Source organism: Mustela lutreola, chromosome 7, assembly GCF_030435805.1.
Source record: "Mustela lutreola isolate mMusLut2 chromosome 7, mMusLut2.pri, whole genome shotgun sequence".
Classification (NCBI taxonomy): Eukaryota; Metazoa; Chordata; class Mammalia; order Carnivora; family Mustelidae; genus Mustela; species Mustela lutreola.
In genome coordinates, this window is record NC_081296.1 from 69,390,250 (window position 1) to 69,417,691 (window position 27,442).

General features: G+C 45.3%; 2 protein-coding genes across 3 annotated transcripts in view; one reads left to right on the forward strand and one right to left on the reverse strand.

Annotated features, from left to right (window-relative positions):
- TGM5 (transglutaminase 5) overlaps nt 1-24,875 on the reverse strand; it is a 35,287-nt gene extending 10,412 nt beyond the window's left edge. The window contains exons 1-6 of the mRNA XM_059183410.1: nt 24,857-24,875; nt 15,049-15,228; nt 14,671-14,916; nt 10,390-10,508; nt 7,395-7,523; nt 6,624-6,801 (exon numbers count right to left, since the gene is read on the reverse strand). Of these exons, the coding sequence (XP_059039393.1) occupies nt 6,624-6,801; nt 7,395-7,523; nt 10,390-10,508; nt 14,671-14,916; nt 15,049-15,228; nt 24,857-24,875 (871 nt within the window). The remainder of the gene's footprint in view (nt 1-6,623; nt 6,802-7,394; nt 7,524-10,389; nt 10,509-14,670; nt 14,917-15,048; nt 15,229-24,856) is intronic.
- CCNDBP1 (cyclin D1 binding protein 1) overlaps nt 1-27,442 on the forward strand; it is an 85,197-nt gene that overhangs the window by 49,800 nt on the left and 7,955 nt on the right. The gene's annotated exons all lie outside the window — the stretch shown is intronic.

Sequence of the window (27,442 nt, forward strand, 5' to 3'; positions counted from 1 at the left end):
CATGCACACACAGTGATGCTTAGACAAAGGTGGGCACGATATCAGAATCGGGAGAAGGCTGCAGATTTCCCAAGGGATACACCACACCACATTGCCAGCATGAATTACTATGTCTCTTCATTCAGCCATTCAGCACTCATTCAGTGATACGTGTCAGGCCCCTGAGATTAACCAGGCAATGGGTTAGATGCATACACAGAAATGAAAGACATCCCTGTCTTCAAGGAGTGTAGCTCATTTTCGACTGGTACATCCCAATGGTGTATCAGAACATGGAGGCTGGGGGTGCCTGGATGGCTCAGTGGGTTAAAGCCTCTGCCTTCGGCTCGGGTCATGATCCCAGGGTCCTGGGATCGAGCCCCGAATCGAGCTCTCTGCTCGGCAGGGAGCTTGCTTCCTCCTCTCTCTCTCTCTCTCTCTCTCTGTCTGCCTCTCTGCCTACTTGTGATCTTTGTCAAATAAATAAGTAAAATATTAAAAAAAAAAAAAAAAACATGGAGTCTGTTTCAGGACTGGCCATGTAGCTTCTCACAAGTTCTTTTCCATCCCCTGCTCCCCTATTACCTCCTCATGTGGAAATGTGACTCTCATTTAAAAGAGAAATCAGTGGGGCAGCTGGGGTGGCTCAGTGGGTTAAGCCTCTGCCTTTGGCTTAGGTCAGGATCTCTGTCCTGGGATTGAGCCCCACATTGGGCTCTCTGCTTAGTGGGGAGCCTGCTTTCCCCTCTCTCTCTGCCTAGAGAGATCTCTGACAAATAGGTAAATAAAATCTTTAAAAAAAAAATAAAAGATAAATCAGTGTAAGTTCCAGTTCAATTTGTTGACATTATTTGGTCAACTTTGCTGCCACCCTTCCATGGTTTATACTGAAGAATATAGTCAAAGCTTCAGCTAATAGAGTTGAAGGGACTGCATCTAAATATGATGATATTTAGCATCTTTTAATTTTTCCCTGGACACATAAATTTTCCATATGGGAAAAGTACCTTCCCCTCCTATGCCTTTAATTGTTCCTTAAGCCCAGAAGGTTATATTGTCTTGATTTTTCAGCTATACCTTCACAAGGTCATATTAGAACTGTTCTTCATTATCTGCAATGGCAATGAATCCCAAAACTGCTCTAAAAAATATCTACTATAGGGGCACCTGGGGGCTCAGTTGGGTAAGAGTCCGACTCTTGATTTCAATGTAGGTCGTGATCTCAGAGTTGTGAGATCAAGCCCCAGTCAAGTTCTACACTGAGCGTAGATCCTGCTTAAGATTCTCTCTCTTTCTCCCTCTATCCCTCTCCCTCCTCACACACACACACACTCTCTCTCTCAAAAAAATAATAACAAATAATGTCTACTTAATAAAATTACCAAGCATGTAAAGAAGCAGGAAAATATGACTCATAACCAGGAAAATGTCAATCAATAGAACTAGATCTAGAAATGACAGAGATGATAGGATGAGCTGACAAGGATTAAAGCAGCTATTTTAAATGTTACAAATATGCTCAAGAGGAGGTAAAAGAAAACATGAACATAAGAAGAGAAATGGAAGATAGAAAGAAGATCCAATGGAACTTCTAAAGATGAAAAATACAATATATAAAACAAAAAACATATTGGACAATATATTGCACTATAACAATATATTTTTCCTCCTGTAAGAGCACTTTCAGAGACAATGTTACATATTAAATACATCAAAATGTTTCCCTCTTATGGGGGGAGGTGAATAGGAATGGGTTATAAGACAAAAGTGAGGGAAAACCAATTAGTTAGGTATTTTTAAAGATTTTTATTTATTTATTTGATAGAGATCACAAGAAGGCAGAGAGGCAGGCAGAGAGAGGGAGGGGGAAGCAGGCTCCCTGCTGAGCAGAGAGCCCAATGCAGTGCTCGATCCTAGGACCCTGGGACCATGACCTGAGCTGAAGGCAGAGGCTTTAACCCACTGAACCACTCAGGTGTCCCAATTAGTTAGTTTTTTAAAAAGGGGCATGAAGCAATAGTTGAAATGAGATGGGTTGTTGGTTTGTACCAGGATGGTGGCAAGGAAGATGGTGAGCTGTGATCAGATTCTGGAAACATTTAAAAAAATAAATAAAATAAAATAAAATAAAAAGGGACATGAGCAGATCTGTTATGATAAATATTATGAAATGAGGAATATGATTAATTTAATCCTAAACCCTCCAAGGAACAAAGAAAGGAAATAATGTTAAAAAAAAAAAAAGTGATTGAAATTATGGTGAACTGAATTTTAGGGGATGACCAGAAACACTTTGTGAATGAGACCCAGCAAGACCTCTGGAGTCCAAGAGGCTGAGATTAAAACAGTATCAGACTAAATATAATAGTTAACATTTATGTAAAGCTAACCAAGTGCCAGGCATTTTTCTAGGTGCTGGCCATATATTAATCCACAACCTGGTAAGGGAACATTCCATACAACCCAAGATGTCTCATAAATCAATGGAGAATAATAGTAGATTTGTGTTTGAGCCAAAGGATGAAGCAAAATAATACATCAGGAACTTGGCTGAGGTTCTTTTTGTAAGAGCTAAAGGCTCAATAAAAACAATGAGAATAACAGTTGTATTCAAATGAAGACAATGAGGTACTTTATAGAGGCCACTACACAACTGAGTGAGAAGAAATCTTAGGTGGACATCTAGCCTGGGTGTGTTCAATAAAGTATTAAGCAGAGAATCCTATATCCAAGGCAAGACAAAAGTAGGGACCCAATATACAAAAAATATACAGATGGGGTAGTTTTGGATGCAGAGAGGAGGGCCCAGTCCTGAGCAACACAGCCTCCTCATTTCCCACCACCCTTCCCACCATGGCTCTTGGGCCCAGGTGTCTACAGAGGAGGGGAATCATACTCCATAGACCTGCTCACAGTCAGAGTTCATGTCTTCCAAGTCGTTGCCACTCCTGCCCCATGCAGCTGTGGGCAGGAACAGACAAGGCACCTTCCTAGGATGTTTAGCTTTAAAACAAAAACAAAACCCCAATTTTATTGAGATATAATTCACATACCATGAAATTCACCCTTGTAAAATGTATAATTCAGGAGTTCTGGTCTAAGATGGTGACGTAGGAAGACTCTGAACTTAACCTCCTCCACACACACCAAATCTATACCTATTTATTGAACACTTCCTCTTGAAAAAGAACTGAGGGCTGACTGAACAGCTTCTGCATAACAAAAGACAGACCACATAGAGAGTGGCAAGAGAGAGGGAGACATAGTGACAAAGGGAACCCCCACCCCAACTCTGGGAACTGCAGCAGGGATGGATGATACTGGGAGCCAGACTTAGAACCCTGACAAATGGGGTGGGGGTGGTGGTGGAGCTGCTGGAACTCTCTCCAGGTTCCCTGTCACAGGGAGTAGATGGCCAGAAAAGGAAAAGCCTGATGACTAAGAGCTGTGGGTGGCCAACCCGGAGTGCAGAGAAGGTAGGCCAGAGATTTGTCTGAAATTCCTAAAATAACAGCCACCTAAATGAGTGTCAAAGTAAAAACCTGTTCAAAAAATTGAAAGTGTATCTTTGATGCAAGCAAATTTTCCTTTTGGTGATTTTTTTTCATTAGGAAGTTGAAGTTAATATATGGACGTTTAAAAAGGCCGTTCTGAACAGAGGCAGTGCTGCAGAGGGAAGAATGCATTTCTGAGTCAGACACAAGAGCCACTTGGTCACTTCAAGCCTCAGTTTTCTCATCTGTAGATGATGCTACCTCACAGGTGGTCCTGAGTGAAAGTACCCAGCATATGCCTGAAGTCCAGAGGATGCTGGGTAAATAGCAGTTGTTAGTGAGGTTTATGCATCAGTATAACCTAGTGGTCACAGCGTGCCAGACCTGGGTATGAGACCCGCCCTGCTGCTCAGTTTACTCATCTGCAAAGTGGAGATGATGATGGTAGACCCTACCTCCTAAGGTCATTTGGGGGGATCCCACGAGGTGATCCTAGCTGTACTTGCTAAACATTCCCAGCCCTATTTATTCTTAGCACTCTTCATATATGTATTCCCTCAGTTCTTCCAATAACCCTATGAGGTAGGTACTATTACTTTCTCCATTATAAGTCTGGGGCACAAGTTAAATGACTTGCCCAAAGCTATTCAGCCAACTGATGGTAGTGCTGGTATTTGAACCCAAGCAGCCTGCCTCCAGAGTCCACATGCCTCACCATTTAGGTTGTCAAGATTTTAGCACGGTGCCTAGCACTAAAGAGGTCCCCAGTAAATGACAGCCATTGTGAGTGTGAAATAACAATACTAACAACAAATGTGCTTTGGCAGCTATATTGAGCTAAGGAATTTGTTAAGTCCTGGGATTTGATAAAGGCTAGGTCTTACTCAACTTTGTATCCAAGAGTACTTAAAGCACCATACCTAGCATAGAATAAGGACTCAATAAGTGTGGCTGAATGAAAAAATCAATTTTTCAAACAGATGCACTTATTAATATACCCCACAGTGGCCCTTTTGGGGAAGGCTGCTGCTGCTTGAGCTACAGTTGGATCAAGTCACATTTGACCCACTTTGCCCAACCCTTTGCTTCCCAGGTCACTAAGGGGCCATGATTCTCATAAACATATTAATTGGCTTGCTCTCCTTGCATAATCTCCATTTACTGGCTCCACCCCTCTCATTACCCAGTTCCAGACAACCACACCCAAAGCCCTAGTCCTCTCCGTCCTCACACACACAGACCCAGCCATTCCCCTCTAGGTTTTTCCATGCGGAGGAAAGTTCCCTCTCCATCATGCCCAAGAGTAATCCATCCTCTGCCTGCCAGTCCTGTGTCTGCTCCCTGGATGACTCAGACACCCCCGTTCGCCCATATCTCTGTGGCTCCCCCGTATCAAAGCTATTGAATTTCTAGTTTCCTGTCCCTGAGCAATCGAAGCCTCCGAGTCAAGGTGCGGCTCCGCAGTGGCAGAAGGGGAAGAGCTCAGGACTTCTTCCTCATCAACCCATGAAGTCATCCTCTGTGGGTGTTTGCAGAAACTTCCTTGTACCCTTGGCCAGAGGCCTGGCACTTGCTCCCCAGCATCAAGGCACGGGGGTGTCCCTAGGCTTCCCCAAGAGTCCAGAGATGGGCTTAGCACACATAAGCACACAGACTGTACCAGGCTTTGCCATGCAGGGAACTTCGTCGTTGTTGTTTTTAAGATTTATGTATTTATTTTAGAGAGGGACTGAGAACACAGTGGGGAGGGGAGAAAGGAGAGTGAGAGAGAGAGAGAGAATCTTAAGCAGACACCACTGTGAGCACAGAGCCTGATGCGGGGCTCCATCTCATGACTCTGAGATCATGACCTGAACTGAAACCAAAAGTCGGATGCTTAACCAACTATGCCACCTAGGTGCCCCTGTCATATAGGGAATATCTACATGAAAGGCCTGAGCTCTCAAGGAACACTAACATTCCTGGGTTGGAATAGAGGGTGCTCTGAGCAAAAGTAGTTATTTGGCCTCTTTTCCCAGCTAACAAGAGTAAGAGTTTCCTGACCATGACCCAAGTCAGGTACACAGATATGCATGCCTAGAGGCTGAGAGCTAGCCTAGGCACGGGGGGGCAGGGTGAAGGTCAGGACCAGTAGCAGGTTGGGCCCTGGGTGAGGCAGAAGGCTTCCTCCTGCTATGTCTAATATGTGACTTATTTCCAGGTATCAGTTGCCTCAAGATTCACCACTCCCCACTTCCTTCTGCTTGCTCCTCTTGCCACCTACAAATCAACTTCCATCGGCTTTCCTTCTCCATTACATATTTTTATTTATTTTATTTTTTAATTTTAAAAAAGATTTATTTATTTTTTATTTGAGAGAGAGAGCGAGCGAGCAAGTATGGGAACCCAAGCAGGGTGTGGGGAGTGTTGGTGGCAGAAGGAGAGGGAGAGAATCTCAAACAGACTCCCTGCTGGGCACAGAGCCATCTCTCCAGGCCTCAATCTTATGACCCCGGGATCATGACCTGACCTGAAATCAAGAGTCGGATGTTTGATTAACTGAGCCATCCAGACACCCCCACCTCCCATACATAATTTTTAGATTTTCTTCTACTAGTGTAACATATACTTCCTATCTGAAGAACTGATCTCCCATTTTCCTTCATTCCCTATCTCCCTTGACTGAGTCAGGCCTCTAGACCTGCTGAACATGAGACAACTCCAAATTCAAGGTCATTTTACTTCAGCCGCCATCTTGCTCTGACCCTATGGGGCCCACACCACCACTGTGATGCACATTTCCCTTCCAGGTCAAGATCACTCTCCAGGCTCAGAAAGGACAATAATCAGTTTGTAAGTTTTCTAATTACTTGACCTTTCATCTCATTCCTGTCTGGAACCAGACAATTTCTAGCCAGGCTCTTAGGCTGTCCAAAACCAAAGGAAGAGAAGAGTGGGGAAGGGTGCAATTTCATCCTCAGAACCACCCTTTAAGATAAGCCCAGACACATGAAGCCTGAAGCCAGTGATGAGACAGTTCTACAGAAACGACTTCCTTTGAAACATTCCCTGGTGGGACTTGTGCAAGGCTGGAATGAGAATGGTTCAGACGGCTATGACGTGGGCCAGAACACTTTGGGTTTTCTCCAGGGGGCCCGTTCCGCTCCCTACCTGTGCACATGATGGCAGCAAAGACCCAGCACTGCCCGTAGCGCACTGGCTGGCAGCCTGCGGCATGCCACTGTTTCAGGATGGCCACACTTCCTGTCCACTCCGCAGGGTTGACCCCGTCTAAGTAATTCTCACTCCAGTTTCCATTGAGCACCCCATTGTCATCGTTGCTGTTGATCTGAAGAGAAACCATATACAGACGCATTAAAAGCATCCTTTTCCTCAGCAAGATGTAATGTGTGGGCTTCCTCACAAGGTTTGTGGGCCCGAAACACAGCAGACTCCTTGATTTCATTTTACGTGGGACTTTCCAGACCTGCTAGGGAAGGGGTGGGGTGGGAAGCCAGCCAGTCATTCTGACTTGTCTCCACTGTTAATTAGTTTAATATTCTATTTCTACCCACCCCCATCAAAGCAAGAGCTCAGCTTTTCGAGCTCTTAAAAATCCTTCAGAGCAAAGGAAATTTCGAAAAGACAAGACCATTTCCCAAACCAGAGCTACACTCAGCCTTCCCTAAAAATTGCACTTTGGAATTAATCAAGGTGATGGCCCACACCCAGCTAACTCAGACCTCGACTGAGAAAACCTGTTACCCAGATTTTTGTCCTCAGTCTCAGCCAAATCAGCCTTGCCAGAGGGCCCTTGCTCTTGACTCTTCATCCCTCCGTTGCAGGGGGCAACTGTGAGTTGGCACCCCCACCCCACACACAGCTTCCTCCCTCTCTGGACACACACTGGGTGGTCAGAGCCAGAGCCAGATCCAAGCTCACCATGGCACACACCACTCTGCTGAGGTAGACCGGGCTTGCCCGCAGGGCACAGTCTGTGGCTGGGTCGATCTGGAAGTTCAGGCTCTTGTCTAGCAGCTCCAGGCAGATGTCTATGATATTCTCTTCAAACTACAAGGGGAGATGCAGCGGGGCGGAGCGCCCATAATTGGCACAGGCAGATATGGGAAGAAATTCAGACCCACCCCGCCCAGCTCTCAAATAGAGTGTGTTTGTGGAATGCAGACCTGTTTGGAAGGTAACTGTGTCCAGTAGCCCAGACACGTAGTGCATCCTAAGCTAGATGCTGGGTCTCAGAGCTCTGAGAGCTCTGGGGTCACAAGCCACAGGGTTTGCATATCCTACAAATCAAATCCCTGGTTAAAATGAGTCTGACTGGTTAAAAAGTCTCCTTTTCCTCTTCACTTTTCAATGCCCACACTCCTGGAGCCCATGGGATGTTCTTGCTGAAACCATGTTGCCTCATCCTCCACCTCCAGCTGCTGACCCAGCTCATCATTGGCAGCTGTGGCTCAGGTGCTGCTGCCAACTTGCCTTGGCACCTGTGACTCAGTTGGGCTCTGGAATGACTAATAGCATGTGAGGTACAGAAACTTCCCACCCAAGGCAGGCTGACCTGTCCTTCAGGCTTGACATGGATGCCACTTTATCTGAGGCTTTCTCTGAACCTGAGCCTGTTTTAGCTTCAGGTAGGATGGAGGCAAATTCTGTCTTCCCTACCTGAGCATATGCTCTGTCTCTCTCTAGCTGTTCTTTTTTTTTTTTTTTTTAGGTTTTATTTATTTATTTGAATGAGAGCGGGGCATGAGCAGGGAGTAGAGGGAGAAGCAAGCTCACTGCTTGCCCAGGACCCCGGGGTCATGACCTAAGCCAAAGGCAGACACTCAACCAACTGAGCCAACCAGGTTCCCCCTCTCCAGCTGTTCTTGCAACTCTATGCCCCAGAACTGGCACAGTGCCCAACACATAATAGGGATTCCATGCATTCAACTCCACAGTTGAATGAGAGTAAATTAATGCATTTACTCCCATGTAATATTCCCACTGGACAATAAATAGGATTAGGAGGCTTCTTTGACCCATCTTTCTCAGGGGACAGTTCCATCAATTCACTTTTCTGCTTTGAAATGTTTGAAGTCCTCTGGGCCTTCAGAATCAAAGCTCTCACCTCCTCTAAACATAAGACCTTCCCTGATCCGGCCCCCTTCTACCTCTCCAGCCTCATGACTCAACACCTCCTGCCTCATCATTTTGCTTCAGCAAAAATCAGATTCCTTGTAACCGTTGCAGCAGACCAAACCATTTCTCCCCTTTGTGTTTCGGCTAATGTGTCACTCTGCCTGGGATATTTTCTCCACTTTCCTTCACTTGGCTAACTCAGTCCAAACATCTCCCTTCCTAGGAAGCTTCCTTGAGAGCTCCATGCCCAACCACATGCTCCTCCTCTGGTCTCCCAGAACCTTCTGTGCCCATCTCACTCTTTGCAATACCCACTGCATGGTAAGTGACCTGCTTAAGTGACTGAGTCTCCATTACACCGTTAGCTCAGGGACCGTGTTGAATTCATGTTCACATTCCTAGCACCTAGCACCCGGCCTGGCCTTCAGTAGGCGTTCAATGTGAGTCCACTAAACAAGAGGCAAGGAGAAAGGGAGGGGGGTCAGAAAGAAGCAGTTGCTTACTTCTGTTGCTCACAGATGATGATAAGCTCCTGTCTCTAGGGGCTCTCTAGATCCTCATTTGTCCATGCTAAGTGAGGAGCTGGGGAGGTCAGTTGGGGCCTATTGAGGCTGCCAGATCTCATCTTACCTATGGCCACCTGGGGGGCCTAGGCTGTGTGGCTGCAGCCACATGCGTTAGAGTTCGATTTGGGTAGGTCTAGGAGAGGAACCCATATCAAATGGACACAAGAGCCCCCAGGATTTCCCAGCCAATAGGCAGCTGGCAGCGGGAGCTGGTCTTCTCCCGGCAATGGTGTTGAGAGAGAACCCTCTTCCCTGGCCTGGTGCTGGGCTTCCTGGAGCACCTGCTGGAGGCTGAACTTTATGTGGGAGGCAGGCTTTCATCAAGGCAGGAGTTGTAAAACACTGTGATGAACACACACAATGCAATTTTTATTTAAAAATCATGCTTTGGAATATACACATAAAAGAAAATGTAGAGAAACATACACCATGCTAGTGACAGTGTTTAGCGTGGCCTTCATACTCCAAGTACCTATTTTTGCGATGTTTCTTGTAAAGTTTTTTAATCAGTCAGGTATTAGTTTTTTGTTTTTTTTTTTTAATTTGTCAGAGAGAGAGGGAGAGAGAGCGAGCACAGGCGGACAGAATGGCAGACAGAGGCAGAGGGAGAAGCAGGCTCCCTGCCAAGCAAGGAGCCCGATGTGGGACTCGATCCCAGGACGCTGGGATCATGACCTGAGCCGAAGGCAGTGGCTTAACCCACTGAGCCACCCAGGCGTCCCTCAGGTATTAGTTTTATAATGAAAAAAGATATCAAACTAACAAAGAGGTAATATTAACCAGGAGGGAAATGCATCGCTGCATGTCCCTGAGATGTTCAGGGACAAGTTACCTCTGTATGACAGAACTGATCCTAGAGTCTGGCCTGGGCAATGAGGTTGAAGTGAGAGAGGCAAAGCGGGCCCTAGTGGAAACAGTTCAACAAACAAAAACCAGGCACCATCATGGCCATCATCACTCTTGTCCCTTCATCCTCATCATCATACTCAAAGGAATTCCAGGGTGGGTGCCTTTAGCTGCCCTTCCCCCTTGGATCCTGATGTCCAAACCAGACATGATCAGCAAAGAACATCTTCCAACTGACTATGACTGCTCCTCTAGCTCCCTGGAGTGTCATCTCACACCTTACTGTTCCCATTTCTCAGTTTTGGGTGAACCCTGCATGAGGAAAACCCTCCCACCCTGCTCCTGTTCCCCTCTTCCCGTGAGCTGTGAATAGGACTGAGACTCACCTGTCCATAGTTCCAGGGGCATGGGCGGATCCAGTTCTTGTTCCCTTGGTAAATGAAGCCATAATCATTCACAACATATTCCTGCCTCTGGGGCTCACTGTCCAAGTAGACAGAATCGTCTAGGAATCAAAGTGGGAGGACACAAAGCAAAGAAGTCATTTTGCCCTTCCTGCCCCATTCCCATCCCCAGAAGACAAAGTCCCATGGAAACTGAGCTCTGGGGGTACCTGGGTGGCTCACTTGGTTAGACTGCCTTTGGCTCAGGTCATGATCTCAAGGTCCTGGGATTAAGCCCCACTCTGGGCTTAGGGCTCCAGCTTCTGGCCTTAGCAGGGAGTCTGCTTATCCCTATCCTTCTGCCCTTACCTTTGCTCTCTCTGTCTAACAAATAAATAAATAAAATCTTTATTTTAAAAAAAAGGTCTGGGGAGGGCACTGGATGACACCAAGAGGGGCAGAAGGTGGCTGGTTCTTGGAGAGACCCACCTTCTACAGTCCCTCAACACCAGCCACAGGTTCAATCCAACCATGAGGTTGAACAGAAAAAAATTTATCTTTGGTGGAATTTCTTGGTTCACACAGCACATTTACATCCTCACCCCATTTAAGAATGAGGGAACAGGCTCAAAGTGGTAACTTGTCCAAATCACATGTAAGTACAGAGTGAAATTTGTGCACAGAATTCATATGACACCATATTCCATGATCTTTCTGCTACACTCAACTAATCCTGATTGGAAAAGAGCAAACCAGAATTTTGGGGTTCGCAGTAGCCTCCTCATTCATTTTGTAGGAATTTAGTCTAAAGACAGCATTTTGGAAGTACACAGAGATTTGGATGGTAAGCTGTTTATCTGAGTGCTGTTTATGACACTGAAAAGCTAGAAACAACCTAAATGCCTGGTTCTTGGAGCTGATTAAATAGCCATACTTCTGTACGCTATTAAAATAAGATCATAATGGGGCACCAGGGTGGCTCAGTGGGTTGAGCCTCTGCCTTCGGTTCAGGTCGTGGTCTTGGAGTCCTGGAATTGAGCCCTGGAATTGAGCATCGGGCTCTCTGCTCGGCGAGGAGCCTGCTTCCCCCTCCCCCTCTGCCTGCCTCTCTGCCTACTCTGCCTACTCTCTTCTCTCTTTGTCAAATAAATAAATAAAATCTCTATAAAAAAATAAGATCACAAAATTGTATATATAGGCATCAAAATCTACACATGGTATAGTAAGATTAAATGGGTTATATAATAATGTTATAACATAAATTGATGTTTGTTAAAAACATATTTACGCAGAGGATTTTGAAGGCTATTCTAAAAGGGGTTAATAGTAATTTTTTTTCCTTTTTCCTATGCTATTCTCCAGATTTTCTGGCATGAACACGTATTACTTTCATGATATAAAAACATTATCTTTGGGGCGCCTGGGTGGCTCAGTGGGTTGAGCCACTGCCTTCGGCTCAGGTCATGATCTCAGGGTCCTGGGATTGAGCCCCACATCGGGCTCTCTGCTCAGCAGGGAGCCTGCTTCCTCCTCTCTCTCTGCCTGCCTCTCTCCCTACTTGTGATTTCTGTCTGTCAAATAAATAAAGAAAAATCTTTAAAAAAAATTATCTTTTTAAAGCTGAGAATGAACTAACAAAGGTCATGGGAACAGGTGTCCCCCTTGCAGTGTCCTGGAACAGTCTGGAAGCACTGCCAAACCCTTAGGTAAAAGTGTTCTCCTTGCTTCCTCAGACTCAGCCTGCATGGTGGAGGATGACCCTCGGGAGAGATGCATTTTATTGAGGTCTTTGACCAGTGTGGTGAGACCTGCGGGTTCACGGTTGAGACTATACACATCCCTTCTCACAGTGGGGGCTAGCAGTGGCCAGAACTCCAGGGTGGGGCTCCCCAGCCAATATCTTGGACATGGTCATGGTGTAGCCCCTGAGCCTGACTTCAGCCCCTACTGCTCCCTAGTCCCATAGTGATACTCCCTGGAACCTGGATAGGGCACAGCTACAAAAAAAAAATCCTCAAAGATATCACTTTCCTCCTCATAGCACAGGGGAGACCTCAGTACAGTCTGAAATCCACAGTCTTGGAGGCCAGGAGGAGTGTGTGTAAGAGAGGGAGAGATAGAAACAGACAGACAACTGTCCTCCTTGACCCAGTGGCAGGGCCTTTTCACATGGCTAATGGGTGAGAGCTCTGAGCCACTCAGTGACACTTGTTGTGTGTGGTGGGAGGCGGTTAGAGATGCTAGATTCCAGCCAGGCTCCTTTTTTTTTTTTTTAAGTTCAATTCATTAACTTTCTTTTTTAAGATTTTTATTTATTTATTTATTTGACGGAGAGAGAGATCACAAGTAGGCAGAGGGGCAGGCAGAGAGAGAGGGGGAAGCAGGCTCCCTGCTGAGCAGAGAGCCTGATGCGGGCCTCGATCCCAGGACCCTAAGATCATGACCTGAGCCGAAAGCAGCGGCTCAACCCACTGAGCCACCTAGGTGCCCCCCAGCCAGATTCTGATATCACTCACCTGGCCCCCTTGGGATAAGGTTGGGGGAGCAGTAGATGAGGGGGTGGAAGGGGAAGGGACATCCTCTAACTAGAAGTAAGACTGTTGAGTCTGATCTCTGCCCAAAAGCCCACCAGCCCCATTCTCTACTATGAGTTCTTTCTGCCCTTCTTCCCACTCTTTCCTCTTGGCTTGTCCTTCATTCTGCCCACACCATGTCTATATGTCTGTATAACTACTCTGCCCCCAGGTAGATTTAGATGACAGGGATTGTGGGGACACGTAGTGCTGGGCTATTCCGTGTAGCTTTGTTTGTCTAAGACAAAAACTGGAAACAGCCAAAGTACCCATAAGTAGGAGACCAGTTAAAAACATTTGATGCATCCAAACAGTGGAGTAATTGTAGCCATTAAAAAGGGCATATTGGGGCGTCTGGGTGGCTCAGTGGGTTAAGCCACTGCCTTCGGCTCAGGTCATGATCTCAGGGTCCTGGGATTGAGTCCCGCATTGGGCTCTCTGCTCAGCAGGGAGCCTGCTTCCTCCTCTCTCTCTCTCTGCCTGACTCTCTGCCTACTCGTGATCTCTGTCATCAAATAAACAAATAAAACCTTTAAAAAAAAAAAAAAGGACATATTGATAGGAAAATACATTCAAAATTGAATTGTTGAATGAAAAAAGCAGGGCATTCTATGTACCATATAATCCCATTTGTGGTATGATTATATAATCACACACATATGCATATATGTATAAGTACATATTTATTTAAGCATAAAACATTTTTGTAAGGCTGCACAAGAAAGTGTGAACAGGATTTTCCTCTGGAAGATGGAACTTGGAGATTGGAATAAGGTTTTACTCATCACCTTATACTTTCCTTCCTGCCTCCTTTCTTTCTCTCTCTCTTTCTTTCCCACCTTCCCTCCCTTCCTTCCTCCCTTTTCTTCCTTCCCTTCCCTTCCCTTCTTTCTTTCCCTTTACCTCATTCCACACTCAACGCAATTTTACTTATAATGAAAAAATTTAAGTTAACTTAAAAATATACGGTGGGGCACCCGGGTGGCTCAGTTGGTTAAGTGCCTGCCTTCAACTCCGGTCACGATCCTGGAGTCCTGGGATGAAGCCCCGCATCCGGCTCCTTGCTCAGTGGGGAGTCTGCTCTTCCCCTGCCCTCTGCCCAGCCCCACCCTTGTTCTCTCTCTCACTTGCGTGCACACACGCTCGCTCTCTCAAATAAATAAATAAATAAACAAACAAAATATTTTAAAAATCTATAGTAAAGGTAGATGTTAATAGTGGTCAAATTGAATTATAATAGTTTTCAAGTAAAGATAACTAGTCTTATTTTTTTTTAAAGATTTTATTTATTCATTTAACAGAGAGGGAGAGTACAAGCAGGGAAAACAGCAGGCAGTGGGAGGGAGAAGCAGGCTCCCTGCTGAGCCAGGAGCTGGATGTAGGACTCCATCCCAGGACCAGGGGATCACGACCCGAGCTGAATGCAGACGCTCAACAAACTGAGCCACCCAGGCCTCCCAGCTTGGCTCATGTTTTTAAAATTCTAAATAAGTAAATAAATAGCAACTTCTCCCGCCCTCTTTGTGGTTGGTTGGGAGTAGATGCTGATGGTTGGGAGTAGATGTGGTGGTTGGGAGTAGATGCTGAGTGCATGAAGTTGGGAGGTTTCTGGTAGCCAAGGAACAGGGGTCTAGAAATCCTTGAGCCTGGCTCTCTGTGGCACTGACAAGGGGGCAGAGACAAGAGGCCCCCACACAGACACTCGCCTTACCTGGACACCAGGGATTGAAGAGCAGGATGAATTCCCCAAGCTGGTAGGCTGTGACAGATCTCTGGAAAGAGTCAATATGAACTTTCAGGAGATACCGACCCACAGGTGCCACAGGAGGGGCGCACAGGCTCACCTCCATGGAGCTGGCCCCATTAGTCTCCAGAGAGGCAATCCATGGGCTGGGGCCATGACGACCGGTTAGGCTGAACAGGGCTCGAGTCCCATTGGACAAGTCTGGTAGGGGTCCTGGGAGGGAAGCAGAACAGAGGCTCTGTGTTTCAACCCTCCAGAATCTCCCTAAATACATCACACACACACACACACACACACACACACACACACACACACACACACACAAATACCTTCAGGGGTCCTCACCAGTCTCAACGACGAAGATGATATTGTCCAGGTCTGGCTGGAAGCCCCGGCTCCTGAAGTACAGAGTGAGGTTGAAGGACTGGCCCCGGCGGACTAGGAGGCGGTCAGAGCTGATCTCATCTGTGTGGTGCCTCACATTGTTCTGGGAGCTCTGGAGGTCTGTGAGGACCACTTCCAGCCCTGCAACAGGGCAGCCAGGAGCATATGAAAGGGCAGGGTTGTGGAGCCTGGTCCAATCCTGCCCGCCACTTAGTTGTACAAAATTAAGAAAGAAGCTTAACCTCTCTGAGTCTCAGTTTCCAAGTCAGTAAAACAGAACCTATGATACCAGCCTTACATGGTTTTTATGAGGATTAAATGAAGATTCATACATGCAGGTGCCTCTTTCTTCCTTCCTTTTCCCCTCCCTTCCTTGCTTCCGGGACCCTCTATCCGCATCTTGCTTACACTCTCCTGGAGACACATGGTTTTCTGCCTCTATCTAACCCCTTTTGTAGTCCTGGTCAAGTGTGATTGTTCCCTTCAGCCTAGCATATCTCCAGATTCACCCCAGCATCCAGCTTTTGGACTCAAGTTAACAGTTTCAATTGGCCCAGTATCAGCCTCCACATCTAGATCTGGTAGTACTATGCTTTTAGCAATTTGCTGACTCTCTGCCCACCACTAATGCCATGTGCCTATTACCCTGGGAGCTGGGATTCTGAGGACAGTCAAAGAAAGGCCCACTCCCAGGGGTACGTGGGTAGCTTAGTCAGTTAAGCGTCCAACTCTTGGTTTTGACTCGGGTCATGGTCTCAGGGTTGTGAGATTAAGCCCTGCATAGGGCTCCACACTAAGCGGGCAGTCTGCTTGTGTTTCCCTTCTTTCCCTCCCTCCTACCCACCCTCCAAATAAAGATAAATCTTAAAAAGAGAAGAAGGAGAAGGGGAAGGGGAAGCACCTGGGCTTACAAGCTTTAAAGCACAACTGGCTCTCCTATCTCCTTCTTAGTCTTTATCCATTCGTGTGTGACAAGTCCCTTTACCCATATTAAAATATCTCTGATGCTGGGGGCGCCTGGGTGGCTCAGTGCGTTAACCCGCTGCCTTCGGCTCGGGTCATGATCTCAGGGTCCTGGGATCGAGTCCCGCGTCGGGCTCTCTGCTCATCAGGGAGCCCGCTTCCCTCTCTCTCTCTGCCTGCCTCTCCATCTATTTCTCTCTGTCAAATAAATAAATAAAATCTTAAAAAATAAAATAAAATATCTCTGATGCCAACCCGTCCCTTTCCAAATTTACACAATTCTGGCCTCCTCACTTCATACCTAGTGACCATAAGAGCCTCTATCAGATCTCCTGCTTCCTACTCATCCCCTCCTAACACATCACCAGATTTTCTTTCCTCAAAACAAATTGATCATGCCAACCTTTTGCTCTAAAAGTTCTGTGATACCCCACAGCCCACCATACAAAAGACACACTCCTTAGCCTGACATTTATTACCACACCTGGTCTTCACCTACACTTGCATTCTCACTTCTCACCACTCCCATTATGGACTCTCTCCTCTAGCCAATCTGTCCTCAAGCAAATGATAGCCTTGCCTGTCCATATATTTTGATCCTGCTGTACAGCCAACTTAGAATGCCTTCTCATTCCATCTGTCCCAACCAAATATCTAACCAAATTCCACCTGTCCTTCAAGGTCTGTTGAAGACCCATCTGTTTCATGAAGCCTGCCCCAGTTGACCCACCCTTCTTCCCATCTCCCACTGACCTGCCATACTTAACTGCATCACTTACAGAAAATCTTAATTGCTTCATTTAGTTAATACCATGCTCATTTTTTTTTTCAATTTTATCAAACTTTTACTGAGAGCCTACTAATTTCAGGATCAGCATGAGACATTCAGGTAGTTTTGTCAAGTTTTCGTCTGTCTTCCATGAGGATAAAGGCCTAGCTGTTTTGTCTCAGCTGTATGTAGATTATAAGAAATACAAACCAAAACATTTGATGATATCCAACACCCTCTCACAATAAAATACAAGTAAATTATATATGGGAAAATAAGTAAATTTGCTCAATCTGAAAAAGATTATCTGGGAAAAATCCAAGCCAAAACCATACTTAATAGTAAAAAACGAGGTACTTCCCCCTATGTTTAGGAACAAGACAAGGATGTCTCCTCTCTCCCCATCCATTAGCATTATACTGGAGTTTCTAGCCAATATACACTGGAAAGAAGATGTACTATTATCTTTATTAACATATAACATATCTTGAATATAGCAAATCCTAACAAATCCACACACAAAATTAGAACTAGTGGACATATTCATTTACATTCATCAAAAATTAATTACATTTCATACACTTGTGATGAATAAAGCTGCACCCCTACCTTATGCCATATAAAATAATGGGCTCAAAATCAATTAAGGACTTGAGTGTAAGGGCTAAAACTATGAAACATTTAGAAAAAAACATAGGGGTAAATTTTCATGATCTTGAACCAGGAAATGATTTCTTAGATATGAAATAGAAGCACAAGCAATAAAAGAAAAAAACTATAAATTAGATTTCATCGAAACTAATAACTGTAGTTTCAAGTACATCTTCAATAAAGTGAAAAGACAACCCGTAGAATGATTGAAAATATTTGTAAATCATATATCTGATAAGGGACTTGTATCAAGAATATATAAGGAGGGGCACCTGGGTAGCTCAGTTGGCTAAGCTGTTGCCTCTAGGGTCCTGAGATGGAGCCCTGCATTGGGCTCCCCGCTCAGTGGGGAACCTGCTTCTCCTTCTTCTGCTTCTCTCCCTTGCTCATGCTGTCTTGCATGCATACTGTCTCTCTCTCTCAAATAAAGAAACAAAATCTTTAAAAAAGAATATATAAAGAATTTGTATGAAACAAAATCTTTAAAAAAGAATATATAAAGAATTTGTATGACCTAATAATAAAAAAGTAACCCAAATGAAAAATGGGCAATTGATCTGAATAGACATTTCTCCAAGAGAATATGCAAAAGACCAATAAGCAAATGAAAAAATGTAAACATCATTAATCATTAGGGAAATGCAAATTAAATACCACTTCACACCCACTGGGGTGGCTCTAATAAGAAAGATAGAAAATAACAAGTGTTGGTTAAGGATGTGGAAAAATTGAAACTCTATACATTGCTGGTGAAATTGTAAAATGGTGTAGCTGCTTTGGAAAACAGTATGGCAGTTCTTCAAAAAGTCAAAAATAGAGTTAACATGTGACTCAGCAATTTCACTCCTAGGTATGTACCCAAGAAATTGAAAATATATGTTCACACAAAATCTGTACATGAATGTTGATAGAAGATTTATTCATAATAGCCAAAAGATGGAGACCATCAAATGGTTACTGAATCAATGAATATGGTATACCCATAGAAGAAACTTGAAAACATTATGCTAAGTGAAAGGAGTCAGACATAAAAGGTCATATGTTATATGATTCACATTATGAAATCTGCAGAATAGGTAAACCCATAGAGACAGATGGTAGATTAGGGTTTGCCAGGGCCTGGGAGGAGGTGGGAATGAGATGTGACTGTGGATGGGTATGGTGTTTCTTATAAAAGAAATATAAGCATAATGGTCAGCACATTGTATGTACTAAAAGATTGTTAGGGCTCATGGGTGGCTCAGTCAGTTAAGCATCCAACTCAGTTTTGGCTCAGGTCATGATCTCAGAGTCACGAGATGGAGCCCTGCATTGGACTCCACACTCAGCATGGAGTCTTCTTGAGATTCTTTCTCCCTCTCCTTTCCCCTCTGCCCTTCCCCCTGCTTGCTCTCTCTGAAATAAATAAGTAAAATCTTAAAAAAAAAAAAAAGATGTTTGTTAGTTTGAATAGAGTTCTCTCTCCTTTGCATAATCATTCTGCACTTATTTCAAATTCAACCAACACCTCATTGGAGGCTGGGCACCATCCTAGGCACTCTGTCTCATTGAATCCTCACCACAATGTTGGAGGGATGAAATGCCATGTCATTCACACTTAGAGATGAGGAAACAAAGTTCAGACAGATTAAATTTCTTATCTAAGCTTGAACCTAAGGTTACTGGCCCAAGTCCTGTGCTCTTTCCGTTACCCAACACTAGCTGCATTGCTCTTCCTCACTCATGTTCAGAAAGGACATCTAGCGCACTCTCAGCAGGACTAGTGGAAAAAGAATTCACTCTTTTTGGAGACCAGATGACTAGACAGACATTACTAACTGGCTCCAATTCAGGTTGGGCATGTGACCCAGAACACTCAACAGGTACGGCAACATTTGTCTGACAGCAAGCACTGAGGCCAAATCTCATCTTCTAGATATATCATGGGTCAAGTTAATCTCTGCCTATCATGCTGGGATCAGTCTTCACTCCAGATACCAGATGTTCAAATATGGGGCACTATTTACTATTGGCCATATTTGTTCTCCTTCATGTGAGGAGAGAAGGGAGTGAAATGATCAGGGAAATAGAAAGGAAATTATAGGAAGAATTTTTAAAGTAATTGATCTCAGTATTTATCCTAGAGAAACACTCCCACATGAGTACAGAGGCATCCATAAGAATGTGCCCTGCAACATTGCTTATATAACTGGAAAATGAGAAACAACCTAAATGCCTACCAAAAAGGGACTGGATAGGGGCTCCTGGGTGGCTCAGTTGGTTGAGCATCCTGATCTTGGTTTTGGCTCAGGCCTTGATCTCAGGCTCATGGGTTTGAGCCCCGCAGCCGGCTCCACACTCAGCTGGGAGTCTGCTTCCCTTCTCCCCCTCCCTTTGCCCTGCTCTCTCTCATAAATAAATACATCTTTTTTTTTAATGGGACTGGATAAATAAATTATTTATACCCATACTATGGGATACTTTGCAAAGTGGGAAATTTTGAGGTAGATTTATAGATACTAAATGGCACAGGTAGAGCTCCAACACATTTCTATTGAGTGAAAAAGTATCAAGCTGTAGAAAAATACGTGCAACATGATGATACCGTGATACACCAAAAACAAGCTTGTCTTATACTGAATATATATCTTTATTTACAGACAAAAGACTAGAACAGTAGTTTCTGTTAGAAATGATCACAGTGGTTTCTCAAGATGAGGCTGAGGTTGGGGGTGGCAGGCAGTCGACTGTAGCTTTATCTGTAATTATTGTTTTATTTTACTCCAACTATGTACCCATGTATTTCTTGTGTAGTTAAAAATTATGAAAATTTAAACAAAAAATAGTAAATGAAGATGAGGCTGTTAAGTTTGTAGAGCATGGAGTTCGTTCTTATAAATGGTTTCAACTAACCATTTACTCTTCAGTAGAAGCTTTCTAGAGAGGGAGTTGATACAGAGAGGAGTGGTGGTGGGAAGATGAGCTAAAATGAGGAAGAGACCTCCTGAAGTGGGGAAAAAAGGGAAGATATGAAGATGAGGGAATATTGGAGTTGAAAGACAACTTCGAGATGATTCTTATTCACCCCCATCCCACTTCTCTAGCTGGGAACTAGAGAAGTGACTTGCTAAATGTTAAAGAGTCAGCAAGTGGCAGAGGACAGGATCCCTGACCCACTCATCCCTGGCCCTGCCCCGTCCCACTGGGTTATGGAAGCAGGCATGCTGGTACACAGCTGTTTGGCTATGTTTACCAGCCAGCCTCCACTTTGTCTCCTGGGTCTCAGGCTATCAACAAATAGTGAGGTTCCTGAGTTTCTGCTCTTTCTGCCTCAGTTCTTTATTTACTCTTTTCTTCCCCTGAATCCTTTCTCCCCTTGACTCCTATGGTCTCTCTCTCTTCTTTCTCTCTCTGTTCCAGCAGCCCCGTGGGCCTTCCCTACCTTGCTCCATGGTGGCTGCCTCTGGTTCCTGGCCTGCTCCTCACAGGAGAGCTGGGTGGTGTGGAGCTTCAGGAAACTGGTTCTGGAGTGGTTTACTCCCCTTCCATCCTCAAGACTCCAGGAGACACCGAAGGCAGGGTGGCTGCTGCACTGCCACCTGTTTACTGGGCAGATCACAACTGGTTTTCTCACTTGCCCTCAGGTTTTTCTTGGCAGCGTTGGTTGGCTGAGAGGACGTGTGGAGGCCAATGAACTCTCAGGCCTGTGTGCCATGTGAGCTTTTGACAGCTCTTGGGCAATGGGGCCTTCCATGGCAGTTGCTGTGCTATAGTCAGGGAGCCAGGTGGGGGAGATGAGCTGATGTGGCCTCTCAGGGGACTGAGGGGACTGTGCCCCCTGCAAGAAAGAATACCAGGGTCCCAAGACTACAGCTCACAACTGAGGAAGCCTGGGAGAGTTCTCAAGCCTAGAACTCTGCTTGGCCTTTTTTTTTTTTTTTTTTTTCCCTGAAGAGTCACTTTCTAGACATCAAATGCAAATGGAACCCACTCTGGATCACCCTTGGTATGATTTTGTGGTATTCCTTTTTTGGCAGAGCTATTGTCTTGGGTGAAACCTGCTGGTGAAGGTGAAACTTAGATAAAAGCAGTAGAGGACGCAAACTTGGGAAGATTCATGGAGGAGTTTTGGAAGTAGATTAGAGGGTGGGAATGCCAATGAGTGACCTTGATTCTATTAAGAACATTACATGTTCTGGGAGTGAGTGTGAGGGGAGAAAAGCACAAATGGGAGAAGACAGGTGGAAGGAGGGGAAAGGGCTCTACTCAGGGAGTGGGTGGGACACTTTAAAGTTCCCCTCCCCCACCCCACCTCCACACTTCTCCCTCCTGTGGGACCCTTTTCTGTGCATTCTCCTGCTTTCTGCATCCCTTAACCTCCCTCCTTAGGAACCTCACTCATCACCATCTGCCCTCTCTCCTGTATTTTTTTATTAATAATTTTTATTAACATATAATGTATTATTAGCCCCAGGGTTACAGGTCTGTGAGTCATCAGGCTTACACGTTTCATAGCAATCACCATACCACATACCCTCCCCAGGGTCCATAACCCAACCCCCTCTCCATAACCCACTCTCCACAGCAACCCTCAGTTTGTTTTGTGAGATTAGGAGTCTCTTATGGTTTGTCTCTCTCCCGATGGCATCTTATTTCATTTTTTCCTTCCCTACTCCCAAACTCCCCACCCTGCCTCTCAAATTCCTCATATCAGGGAGATCATATGATAATTGTCTTTCTATGATGGACTTACTTCACTTAGCATAATACCCTCTAGTTCCATCCACACTGTCGCAAATGGCAAGAGTTCAATTTTTGATGGTTGCATAGTATTCCATTATATGTGTGTATATATATACACACACACACCACATATATATACACACATATATATACACACACCATATATATATATATATATATACACACACACACTATATATATATATATATATATATATATATATATATATACACACACATACACACACACACACACACACCACATCTTTATCCATTCATCTGTTGATGGACATCTAGGTTCTTTCCATAGTTTGGCTATTGTGGACATTGCTGCTATAAATATTCAGGTGCACGTGCCCCTTCTGATCACTACATTTGTATCTTTAGGGTAAATATCCAGTAAGTGCAATTGCTGGGGTGTAGGGTAGCTCTATTTTCAATTTTCTGAAGAACCTCCATGTTGTTTTACAGAGTATCTGCACCAACTTGCATTCCCACAACAGTGTAGGAGGGTTCCCTCTCTCCCGTATTTTCGACTCTCCCCAGTCTGCTCTTACAGTGTGTGTATCCATGCACATATGCATTTCACTACCTCACACACACACACACACACATACCTTTAATCCAGAATGGAACGCCTCCCCTTTCCCCTTCCTCTTGCATTTCTGGTCTTGGTGAGTGAGGATGGTGCCTGCCCAGTTCCTTTGGGAGCCACCTTGTATTTCTCTGTCTTCCTGGCCTCCTTTAGGCCATCAGTCGCTGAGCCCTGCCAGTCCAGCTCCTGATTATCTCCTAACATTAGCCCGTCTTCCCTGTGCCCTTGGCCCTGCCTTCTCTGAAGCACCCCCTTGCCTGGACAACTCCCACCCATCCTTTTTCCAAAAGAGCCATCCTCAGTAAGGTTGCTCTTCGCTTAAAATCCAGCAGTGGGTTGGGGTGCATCGGTGGCTCAGTCGGTTGAGCATCCGATTCTTGGTTTCCCCTGAGGTTGTGATCTCTGGCTCGTGGGATTGAGCCCCGTGTGAGGCTCTACACTGGGCATGGAGCCCACTTAGGATTCTCTCTCGCTTTCCCTCTCGGGATGCTTCTCAGAGTGGCTCAGTTGGTTAAGCACCTGACTCTGGATTTCGACTCAGGTTATGATCTCAGGGTTGTGGGATCGAGCCCCCGTGTGGGGCTCTGTGCTCAGTGGGGAGAGTGCTTGGGATTCTCTCTCTCTCCCTCTGCTTCCCCCACCCCAGTCACGCTCTCTCTCTCTCTAAAATAAATATATCTTTAAAAAAAATCCAGCAGTGGGTCAAGTCCAAACTTCCCAACATCGCCCCCAAAGCCCTTCAGGATCTTTCCTTCCTGCCTGGAGTCCACTCAGGCCAAAGCCCTGCCGTTCTCAGATGCAGACCTGCTCTCCTGCACCTGTCAGTCTCTTTCTGAAATGTCCTTCTCTCAATTGTCTACTTTCTCAGATCCAGGCTCAAGCACTTCCCCTCCAGGAAGTTTTCCTAACACCCTCTCAACTACCACACCAGGCATTTGGGGGCACCCCCTTTTGATTCCCTATTAGCCAACTAATACATAACATTATAAATATTTAACCTATTTTTCCAGACCCCTGGAAGGTATGGCCTAGTCTTATTAATATATCCCCAGTGCTTATTAATGGTGGGGGCAAATAGTAAAACTACTAGTAGACTAGTAGTAGTCTAGTAGACTAGACTAGTAGACTAGCGACATCTTTTCAGTTCCAGACACTGCCTTACATTATGTGCCTTATCCCACTGAATCTTCATGCTATTCCCCATGAGTTCTATTATTGTTCTATTACTATAGAACTATTATTGTTCCTCTACTACAAGTGAGGAAATTGAAGCTTGAAGACATTCAACAGTTTTCCCAAGATCACTAAAAACTAGTGGAGCCAGATTTGAAGGCTGGCAGTCAGACTCCAGAGTCCTGCTTAAGTGCTTAATGCACAATCTGAAGGATGGGCAGTTTTCCAGTTCATATTTGCTGGCCAGTGCAGAGAGTGAATTAAAAGATGACCCATGCATGAACAAATGGATAAATGCCTGAACACACTACCACATTAGTGGAAATGGGTTAGCCCAGGGGAGGAGGAGGCGGAGGCATAGGCAGGAGAGCTGAATTGGGAGGAGAGACAAGAAGGTGAGTGCAGCGAGGGCGAGTGGGTCTGGAGAGGTGGGGTAGACAAAGAGGAAGGTGCCCAATGGCCACCAGACAATAATAGCCTATTTCATGGCAGTGAGCTAATGAGCTGACTCACAGGTTCAGCTTGTCATTGGATTCCTACAAACCATTAGAGAGTGTGTGGAGGTGTGTGTGCTGGGGGCAGGAGGCAGCACTGATCACAGTAGCTCATTCCTTGGTCCAGGGTAAGGGAGGCGGAGGAGAGCCAGGGAAGCTGAGCAGAGTTGAAGAGCACCTTCCTCTCCGGAGGGAAGCAGGTCTGTGACCTGCAAGGGTAGGGCACAGAGCAGATCCTGGAACACTCAAGAAGGCAGGTGTGGGCTCACCTATCTTCCCCCTGGCCAGCTCTCCCAAGATGGGGGTGGGGTACCCAGAAGTTTCTAAAACTCAGATTAGGATGGTATTTCTGACCCTACCATGAATTCCCAGTATTCTCTGAGCCATGTTTCAATTTCCTTACCTGTATACTCAGGGTCCATGACTCCATGGGTGCCCAGATCTGAGGGGAGGGAGAGAGTTTCCCACAGACAATTGCAAAGGGAAGCCCGAACTGACAGATCCATGTGTGTTCCTGTGCCTCCTCCTTCTTGCTCTGACTAGAAATGGAGCCGGTCACCCAGGAGAGGTGATTAAACTGATAGGAGGACCTTTGAGCATGAATGTACTTCAAGAATGGCAAAGCTCTTTAGAACGCACTCTCTCATTTGGTCCTCACAACAGTCCTCTGAGGGCTGGCTGTGCTACTGTTGCTGGTATTGTCTCGCACCGGAGGGACCCAGGACTCAGCCCCGGAGCTCTTTGCTTTATATCACACAATGACAGTGAACAGCATGGACCCCAACACTACCAGCTGAAAGGACATGAGCACCACGGTCTCCATGAACACTACAGGGGATTCCTGGGGAAGACCAGCAATTAAGAGACTTGGGGGCTGGCTTGCTTTATGCCCCTGATTTATGCCCTCAGACATTTCTTTCAGAGTTCATTCATGGGCACCACTGCCTGGGAGGCCAGCAACACTGGGTTTTTTGATACAAGCGGAGGGTGAAAGACGGTGAAGCAGGACCAGTCAAGGACATATTCTGAAGGTGCTCAGCAGCAGGGTCTTGGGCCCTGGAAAGGACTTTGAGATTGTCTAGCTTGTCCAGCTGAAGTAGGGAAATGAAGCCAGACAGACTTGCCTACACACAGAAAACACTACAGAGTACAGTTTTTTAAGCTAATTTTTGGATGAGGAGACTGGAAAGTATTTGAAAGGTTGACTGTGAAGATAGAAGTGGCTAACCATCCCCTCCCATCGAAGGCCCTTGAGGGCCCAGTAGGAAGTCTGTCCACTGTTCCCCCTCCAGGGACACAAGTAACACAGCCAGGAAGCTCTGCACCCCCAGACCAACCTGACAGGAAGAGCAATGACTAAACAAAGGAGGAGGAGGCACTTGGCAGGCAGAACAAGGTTTCAGATTTCCGCAGGAGCCAGCCCAGGTTCTAGGTCTCCCTCAGTGGGTGGGACCCAGATGCAGCACAGCAGTGACAAAGCAGTGACAGAGCCCTACAGAAATGCCCTTGGAACTCAGTGGGGATGGGTGCAGTGGGCACACAGGGTGGAACTTGCAAAAGCAAAATAATTTTTTTTAAAGATTTTATTTATTTATATGAGAGACACAGTGAGAGAGAGCATGAGTGAGGAGAAGGGCAGAGAGAGAAGCAGACTCCCCGTGGAGCTGGGAGCCCAATGCGGGACTTGATCCCAGAACTCCGAGATTAGGACCTGAGCCGAAGGCAATTGTCCAACCAACTGAGCCACCCAGGCGTCCTGCAAAATAAATTTTTAAAAAAGAGAGAGGAGGAGGGGAGAGGCTGGGGAGAGGTGCCAAGTGAACCCGCAAAGCCACTAAGCAGGTGAGGAGTGGCAAGGATGAAGGAACCATGCCTGAAAACCTCCAGGAGGAGGATCTCGTTTTCTGTGTTTCTGAAGTTTCCAAATCTTCCATGATGGAAATATGCCAGTTTATAATAACTGCTTTTTATTTTTGACTGAGAGATAATTGGCGTATAATATTGTGTAAGTTTAGGTATATGACATGTTGATCTGATACATTTATATGTCTAATATTATTACTACAGTAGTGTTACTAACACGCCCATTATGTCACGTAGTTATTTCTTTTTTGTGGTAAGAACATTTAAGATCGAGTCTCTTGTTAACTTTGAGTATATAATACACTATTGTTAAATACAATCACAATGCCATTAGAGCTCCAGAATTTATTCATCTACCAACTGGAAGTTCTTTGACTAACATCTCCCCAGTTCCCTCCCCCCAGCCCCTGGTAACCACCAATCTACTCTCTGTTTCTAGGAGTTCAGCTTTTTTAGACTCCAAATATAAGTGATATGTATTTGTCATTCCATGTCTGATTTATCTCTCACTTAGCATAAGTGAAAGTCCATTCATTTTGGAGCAAATGGAAGGATTTCCTTTCTTTTTCATGACTGAATAACGTGTGTGTGTGTGTGTGTGTGTGTATGCGCAAGTGTGCGTGAGATACATCTTTGTCCATTCATTCACTGACAGACACTTGGGCTGTCTCCATATCTTGGCTATTGTCAATAACACTGCAATAAACATGGGGGTGAAAATATCTCCTCAAGATAGCGATTTTATTTCCTTCAGGTAAATACCAAACATGGGATTGCTGAATCCTAGGGTAGTTATATATTTCATTTTTGAGGAACCTCCATACTGTTTTCCACAGTGGCTGTACCAGTTTGCCTTCCCGACAACAGTGCATGAGGGTTCCTTTTTCTCTACATCCTTGACAACACTTGTTATCTCTTATCTTTTGATGATAGCCATGTAATGATAACCTTGAAAAGCATAATGAGTGTGTGTGTGTGGGGGGGGAGAACAGAAAGATATACCACAAACTGTTATCAGAGATTTCTTCTGGGACAGGGAACTGTTTGTGATTTTTTCTTTTGTTTCTGTTCACTTTTCTGCTCTTTCCCAAATATCGAGACTGAGTACAAATGGTTTTGCATGAGC